At 43.7% G+C, this 8590-nt stretch overlaps 1 protein-coding gene across 4 annotated transcripts in view; it reads left to right on the top strand.

The window, feature by feature from the left end:
• Positions 1-8590, top strand: part of EBF2 (EBF transcription factor 2) — a 190266-nt gene that overhangs the window by 4682 nt on the left and 176994 nt on the right. For 3 of the 4 annotated variants that reach the window (XM_024767728.1, XM_024767730.1, XM_024767729.1), the window contains exons 5-6: positions 246-319; positions 6419-6487. In XM_024767728.1, the coding sequence (XP_024623496.1) occupies positions 246-319; positions 6419-6487 (143 nt within the window). The remainder of the gene's footprint in view (positions 1-245; positions 320-6418; positions 6488-8590) is intronic. The other variant, XM_024767731.1, reaches the window with a different exon arrangement.

Genomic DNA, 8590 nt, shown 5'->3' with positions numbered 1-8590 from the left:
TTCCCCCCCCCCCCCCCCAAATATTCCCTTTTGCAAGAAATATGTCCTCACCAGGGCAAACTTTTCTCTTACTATTTCGCTCGAGTTAACCAGGCCACAGCTCAGGTTCTGTGCTGCCAGCGGGCGCTCCCGAGGAAGTAGCGGGCAGAGAGAGGAAACCTGATTTTGTGCTCGCTCTTAAGTCCCCTTTTCTTTGTCCCTCCACTCCCTCGTATCTCCCCACCCTGCCCCCGCCTCCTTCGCAGCCCATAGCTTACGAGGGACAAAATAAGAATCCGGAAATGTGCCGAGTTCTCCTGACACACGAAGTGATGTGCAGGTAAGAGCCGTGTTTTCCTGCAGGCTTTGCCGGAGCGCGGGGCAGGTGAGCTGCGCCCGGCGCGCTGGCTCGCGTGCGTCTCGGGCGCTGACCTTCGCGAGCGCTGGCGCGCGGAGCGGGCGGCCTCGCTCGGGCTTGACTCCTTAAAAGACAGATTCTAAGAGCAAATCGGTTGGGAGTCGAACAGGAAACCCAGAACCACTCAGGATTCCACCCCCAGGCGTCTCAGGAGTTTCCTGTGCTCCGTGGAAGGTCCGCTGTCCAGCGGTCGGCGGCAGTGCTGGGAGGGGCTGGGCAGCCGCGGGTCAAGTTTGGGATCGGAGGCTTTCCCTGAGTCGGTCGCGGTCCTAGGCCCGCCGGTCCGACCCGTTAGGGGTAGATGCACAGGAGGGGCCACTTGTGGAGTTACCGAGTCAAGGTCCTGGAACGACTGGCAGTCTGGGCGGGCGACCACCGCAGGGGATGGAACGGCCCGCTTTGGGGGCGCTACCCTTTGCCCCCTAGCTGAGGCACCTGTCTGTGCCGCAGAAGCGTTTTGTTCCTCCAGGGAAGTTGCTTTTCCTAGATTTCCCGAGCCACGGGAGTTTCTTAGGTCAGGAGGAACTACCGGCTAGAAAGACCAGTCGGGTTCACCACCTGTGGATGGGAGGAAGTGGGGGAGAGGACCCCAACCGGGGAGGTACGAGGTCTGGAGCAACAGCTGGATTCTGAGGGCCAAGTTGTGAAAGGTGCAGTCTAAGTCGAAGTCCTACACCTTTTCCCATCTTCTCTTCTGAGACCAATCCATTTCGAGTCCTTTCTTCTGCTGGAGCAGAAGAAAATTAAAAAAAAAATTAACCCGTACATTTATTCATTCTTTCAATAAATATTTATTGAATGTCTGATATGTGCTGGTTATGGGGGAATCCCACAGCAAAGGAGAAAAGCTATAGAAAGGAAACTCTGGGAAGAGGTGGTTATTTTATTATAAAAATTTAAATGCTATTCTATGCACATTTTTCTTCCTCCAAAATCTCTGATTGGAGAGAAAGCCTCAATTCTTCCTAACTCCACTGTTGCTTCAGTGAATGTCTTCCAACTCCAGACTTTGGGTAATTGCAGGCAGTCTGATTTAGTTTGGACTGTTTTATGGGCAGCTCCCGGCAGCCCCGTCTCCCTCCTCATGGAGTCAGGAAGAAACCATAACAATCAGACATGTTTGTTTTGATTTTGACCAAGTATTAGAAAAACAAACTTTGCCAACTGCAAAGTTCAACTCTGCCAGTGGCCTCAGCTGAGGGGACTCGAGGCTTCCTCTCCTGAGTGCTGGGTGAGGTGTGGGACAATGGGGTAAGCAAATGGCTACTCCGTTATCCCAGGGCCCCTTGATAGGTACATTCAGAAAGAAAATACGATTCCAAGATGAACTTGCATGTAGTACCTAGGTTAAATAGAACACTTTTATTTGGTTGGCTAAGTGAAAGGCAGGTGTTTTTTTTTTTTTAATTCTTCTTTCTACTTTTAAATGTCTTTGTTTGGAGAGATTATCTTCTTAAAAGAAAAGAAAACAAAACCTAAATCTGGCCCATTGTCTGATGAATTATACCTATCACTTTAAATAATACTTGCATGCCCTATCCAGCTGTAGTTAAGGCTGACATTTTTATTTTTTAAGCCCAATCAAATCCTCCTCATTTTATGCTGTTTAAGTAGCAGCATCAATTTTTAAAGCCTCTAGTTTAGTCTGCATTAGTAATACAATATAAAAATTTAACGTACTGTAACTTTTCTGCATTTGAGACGTGGGAAGACGCTCTATTTTCTTCCCAAACTAGAATTTAAAACAAATATTAACTGTGGGTAAATAAATGATCCATGGGTTGGGTACTGTGTCTGTAGTGTGTGTGTGTGTGTGTGTGTGTGTGTGTGTGTGTGTGTGTGTTTTGGGGGATGAGCTGGGGTGATGGCAAGCATTGGATGCATCTAAAAGGGAAGTTCCCATTCAATCTGTCAGTCAGAGCTGGTTGACTTTTTTCAGGGAAAAAAGTTCCTTCTCTCACATTTTAAGAGTCAGTTATCACAGTCAGTGATTAAGGGATGAATCAGATGCTCTGTTTCTCAGTGGGTACTGCACACACTTAGTTTCATTTGCAAGGTGTTCTTGGGCATACCTGGGAATTTTCCTGAATGGCTTTGTGTTCTGTAATCTTTAGTAAAAAAAAAAAAAAGCTCATAAACTGGTGTTTAGCTTTTAGGCGGCAACAAAATAAATCTCTTTTAGGTATAACTTTTCTCTCCCTTCCCCAATGGTCTCCTCTCCCCTCTTCCCTGCTTTAGTTCATTTTGCCATTTATTAGCAAGGAGAAGTCTAGTTGTTATGTCGCTGCCAGCCACCCCTGTGCCCTCAATGCTCAGAGGGTTAAAAGATATTATAATTTGAACAGAAGTCGTCTCAAGGCCTACAGCTGGCTAATAACAGAGTTGTATTGAGCACAAGCAAACCCCACAGCTGTGACTTTTCGCCACAAGGCGCAGGCTAGACGGGGCCCTAATCAGATGGGCCAGCCGGGCAGTGAGGCCAGTGTCTTTATCGGCCAGATGGTGTGAATTTAGACACTTTTGTTATGCAATCGCAGGGAGGAGTTGGGGAGAAGAAAACAAAACAAAAGCCACCATGCTGTGCGCTTATTTGAGTTTGAAATTAGAGACAGATTTTTGAAAGTTGAGGGTTGAATTTTAAAAACGATTTTGGAGGGGAAAGGGCACACTGGCTTGTCTCGAGCAGGAGTTTGGCTGACTGGACACCCTGTGTCCAGGGCTGGGGCTTTTTTCCTTTGCATATCCCCCATCTTGATCCCTTTCTGAAAAGTGCAGGTAAGATTCAGGATTGGGAGAAAATTTCTCATATTTCCCACCTCCCATCCCCAACTGGCTAGCTTTTTTTCTCTTTCCCTCTCCAAAGACCACCACGAGGAGACAGGGAGGGTGGAAGAGGCCTGTAAGCAAACCGAGAGTATTTCAGGTAAAAGGCTCTCCAAATAAGGACCAGAATAAAAGATGTCAAACTAAGCCAAACGAGGAACAGAGGAAGAGCTTTCATTTTCATTCTTTAGGAAAAAAAAAAGAGTACTTCTGAGCCTCCCCGAGGTAGTTAGGGACACAACCTTAACCTAGTGCCAAATTCAGTTGCCTCTTCTCTTTGTTTGTTTCCCATCTTTTCCTATTTTTTCGTCTTGTTCAGTTTTTAAAAATACTTTCAGACTTGGAGAATGACTTGATAGAAAATAACCCTAAAAAGCCTTTTCATGAAAGTAGCTGAACCTGAAGTTGGTCACTCAGGCTTTGTCTCTATAGCAAAGGAAGGGAGATTTGAGCTTATTAACTGAGTAATTCAGGGACCCTGTTCTTCATGTCAACTCCCCACATCCTGATCCCAGAGCGATTGTTTGGGGAGTGTGGGTTCATGAATGTCTTCTACTCTCCATTTCCCTTTGCTTATGTTACTATTGCTGGCTTGAGGACGGAACGTCATTTAAGAAATGAAATAAAGAATAACTAGGACATCTTGATGAGACCTTTCTTTTTAAAATAGAAAGAAAGAAAGAAAAAAAGAATTAGCTTTGGCTAACCAAGAGAAATTTTACGAAGAGCTCAGATGGGGTGAATACAGTCCACTCCTATAATTTTTATTCCTTCACTATTATAGTCCGATAGCCAAGTGTCTGCTACATCTTTTCTGGGTGTTAAAGTTAGAGATTATACTTAAATATGTTACTGTTGGAAAATGGAAGATTGGGTCCTAAAGTTTCTCTGCATTTTTCTTGGAGTATCATTTCCTTCCCTGAGTTGATTCCCCACATTGTATTACACTGGCACCAGGCTTACATTTTTATCTGTTTTTCTTTTCCTCCAGAGAAAGTCCCCATGGAAAGCAGCTGAATTCAGCTGAGCAATTTTGCAAACTTACTCGGCCTCCTTAGAATCATTCCTTCTCAAGCTAAATAGATTGCCACATCCTGAGAGTGTTCTCTTGTAATTAAATTGTACTTAGAATCGCACACAGATTTGGGTTAGGTTGACAGGCTGGTGATGTCAAAGAGGAGTCTAGTTAGAAGGTGTTCAGATAACTAGCATGTATAGGGCTTTTTGAAATTGTCTTGCTAAGAAAAAAGGTTTGCCTGAGTTGCAAAGGTATTATTCTGCTGACTTAAGCAATAGAAACAGGAGAGTGGGGAGACAGGGATGGTGGCAGCAGGAGCAACGGGTGGGGTAGGGAGTTGGGAAGAGAGACAAAGGTTCTGGGAGAGCAGCCGGTCAGAATTTTTATTGGTGTTAATCTTGAGATGGAAATTTTAAAAGTTAAGACCTAATATAATTTCAAAGGCAAACTATTATTTCCGCGTCCCAGTGGCGAACTCTGGTATTTAAAAAACTTGAGACAATTTTTCTTTTACTTCTTACTAATTTGATTAAATGTCTTACAACCTCATCGTGCCCATTGGCTGAAAGGTTTTTTAAGCATCTCTCAAGGATTTTTAACTTTTTGAGAATGGTAGAATCGTTCACTGAATAATCCACACATCCCTGCATGAGAGAGATGGACTTAAAATTTTTTAAAAATATCTGTCTGTTTGTTGGTAATTCTGTAGAAGATCAGAGAGGGCAAGTGCACTGCGCAGAACCAGAAAGCAAATCTAAGACTGGGATGGTGTTAGGCCTTTGGGTCCCTGCTGCCACAGTGACTTTGTCTTTTCCCTAATCTGTCACCACTTTCGAATCGAAGGATGCTCAGGGAATCTCATAGCCTGTGCCCTTCTCAAACCTAAAAGAGACTCTGGAGATCATCTAGTCCAACACTTTAATTTTATAGATAAGCAAGGCAAATCCCAGCGGGGCGAAAGAGATTTGACTAAATCCATGCAACTGGTTGGTGACAAAGTTGGGTTAGACGCCAGAGCCCCGATTCCCACTTTACCGGTCCTTCTATCGTGCTGCATCGATCTTAAACTATACAGAAACTATCACGGGAAGGGTAACACTTACATAAATTTGGTTATTGCTAACATTTATGACACATATTCTCCAACTGGTGTGGATGATAATGCTTTTCTTATAAGCCATGTCAAGGCTACATCCTTCACCAGCTCCTATTCATGGTGGACCACATGCTTGGATGAGCCGAGAGGTATTTAGAAGTCTTGTGGTCCTGACAAGCAGCAGACAGGCAACACAGGGATGTGATTTTCCAGTGCTTCCAGCCACCCAGCCTCCCTTGCCCTTTTCGTATTTGTTCTCTTTAGGTCCTACGGAGTCCTTCCCATCCGTTGTATTTGCTCTAGGGCCCCTTCTTTCTCTCTTCCTCTCAGATGATTCCGTAAGCATTTCGCGGGTATCTACCTGAAACCCAGCACTTTGCCAGTGGAAGTCTTGGGACGCAGAGTTTGCAGGATGGGGCTTCCGTGCCGAGTCCCATTTCTGCTCTGGACTTGTTGAAAATTATTGGAGATATCACTTTACAGCTCCCTGCCTCATTTTTCCCCCTATTTGACAAGGCACACCATAGTTCCTGTCTTCTTTCTTCATCTTTAGAAAATAATGGAAATGAATGAATGAATAAATGGTTACAAAGTACACCGAGTTCTCTGAAGAAAGATGCTATATAACTAAGGTTTATAGTAATCCAGGCAGCTACTTGGGGCCTTTTGCATACATTTTCCTCTCCCCTCTTCCTTCAAGTATTTGTTAAGACACAAAGATCTAAAAATATATGATAATAAATACAATAATAAAATCATTCATCCCGGAGCTGGAGGTGACGTTCTGGATCTTAAAATCCAATTGTCCATCATTCGAATTATAAATATAGCTCTCAGAAAAGTTGTGATTTGCTGAGAATGACCCAGTTTATAAGTCGTAGAGGGAGAATTTGAACGAAGAGTCTGGGTTTCAAGTTTAGCGTTGCTGTTGAACATGGCCATACATTCATGCTCAAGCAACTGATAGTTGAGCAGTTCCCTAGGACGTACCCGTTTTTGTGAATGTTCTTACATTGTGTGCTCATTGTGTTTTCTTGATTTTAACGCATTTCTCTTACTCTTTTGGCCCCTCCCCAATCTACAGTCGATGTTGCGAAAAGAAAAGTTGTGGCAACCGAAATGAGACTCCTTCAGACCCTGTCATCATCGACAGGTAGGGGGAAAAAGTGATTTAAAAAAAAACTGTTTCTGGTTTCTTTCCTTTAGAATCTCAACTCTGAGTGTGGATCACTGGGCTTTGCCGTAAGGTTGGTTTCATTTTATCTTCAAGGCTTGGAGCTGGTCCAACATGTGTTTTCTTGTTTTGGTTGGCCTTTCTTGGAAGAAGTCAGAACCTTCCTTTTTGAACATATGTCTCTAAATCTATGATGGGATTATTTTCCAGGTGCACTGACTTCAGCCTAATAAGGCGTGTGTGGATGGTAAAAGATGGTAAAGGATGACATCTCTCCCATCTGGCAGGATAGGGTCTCAATCAGTTTCCTAGAAGAGGCAGTATATCCCAAGTTACGCAGTAACTTTCTTATCATTCTCCGTGATTGTGCTGTTGGGCTTGAAGGCTGTCAAATTAGATTATGGTTTAGAGGATGATGACAAGCTCTCTGTTGCACTGAGGGAGATTCCTTTCTACCATAGAGGGTTGCATTCTGGGTTCTATGTTTTGTTCAGAGTGGGAAAGATTCTTTGGGACAAGATGCTAATTCATTGAAATGTGATTTCGGCATCCTCAGCTGTATGTTTTTGTGATTGGAAACAGAACTTACAAACCAATGAAGGAATACCAATTTAACTTCCAGCAATCATGTAATTTTTAAGAAATCCCATATTCCCACCCCTAATTTTTTTCTCTTTCGTTAAAAAACGGAATAATTCCCTCTTGCTTCTTTCTCTGGGTTTTTGTGTTTCTAGACAGGTCCTGAAATGGATTGGAGAGACCACAGTCTCCAAAGTTGTTATTCCAATATTCCAATGAATTCTCAGTTGGGAGAATGGAACCTCTGGCATTCTTCCCAGAAAGCCAGCTTGCTTTCTTCGTGGAAAGTATAGCATAACCCTAGGAATGAAGAGGCTGGAATTCTGATCCTGTCCTAGCTTCTGACCTTGGACAAAGCACTCAACATCTCTGTTCAATAGTATCGTGAAGGGTATACCTGGAGGGTATGGCCTGTTGCTGTAGGTTTCAGAAGGTAGCTAAAATATCCATGACAGTTTTGCAGTATTCTCGGAGATCCTTGGAGGAGGATGATAGACAAATAGAGAATGTTTGCTGGATGTATATGCTGCCGGTCTTAGGGGGTTCAGGTGACATCAATTTAGGGAGCTCTGGAAATTTTTTAGTTTTTCTGAAAGCGCACAGAAGCTTAAAATTAATGAGTTGTAAGAACTCTTGGGGGCCAGCTGTCTTTCTCATTTGATTGGCGAAAAGACTGAACTCGGGAACGGTGACACGACTTGCCCGTCGTTGCACAGCTGGTTGGAGCAGAGCTGGCCCTAGAACACAGCTGTCCTTACTTCTGGCCTGTGATCCTCTCACTGCCACAAACTTTTCCTCCCAGCACTCTCTGTCCCAATTTATGTGATCACGCTTGACATGATTTCCCAACTTCCTAGGATGCACTTGGATCCTCTGGGGAATATGGAGCCCATGAGGGCAGCCTAGACACGGATGCCGTCCTTTCCAGCGTGTCCACTGAGCTCACTAATCTTCATCTAGTCTTTTTTTTTTTTTTTTTTTTTAACTAACTTTAGCTCCTCTTTCAAGAGGGTACTCTAACCTCATGGTTGTTACATCTTTTCTTGTAATAAACAACCCATAAACCAGCTTTAGAAATGTTTACAAACCCGTAAATGCTAACCCGCACCTTACATCTCATAAGCACACATCCTAAAGGCTCTGCACCTAGTAGCAGTTCTTTCTCTCAGGAACTATGTAGAACCTGAACTCGGGGAGAGAGCCGAACGTGCTATACATAATACACATGTTAATGTACGTAGGTTTTTGGCATCTATGGAGAGGAAAGATTTTCAGGTTGTGTGCCTTCATTGTTGGTGCTAGAATGCTTTGAATTCTTCTGGGAAGGTGGAAATTGTATTTTCGCTGCGTCTGAAGGAGCTTTATGTGACTGTGGCGTTTAGTTTTACTAGCCTGCGTACAATAAAACAGCCCAGCGATGTCTCTGCATCACTTGAAATATGTGTTACTTCCGAAATGTCGTGCATCTACACATGGAAACATACATACCAAAGGGTGCTGTAA

The sequence above is a fragment of the Neophocaena asiaeorientalis genome, unplaced genomic scaffold (genome assembly GCF_003031525.2).
Source record: "Neophocaena asiaeorientalis asiaeorientalis breed wild unplaced genomic scaffold, Neophocaena_asiaeorientalis_V1.1 scaffold523, whole genome shotgun sequence".
NCBI classification, from domain to species: Eukaryota; Metazoa; Chordata; class Mammalia; order Artiodactyla; family Phocoenidae; genus Neophocaena; species Neophocaena asiaeorientalis.
Note: the sequence above shows the minus strand (reverse complement) of the source record. Positions and strands in the feature narration are given on the sequence as shown.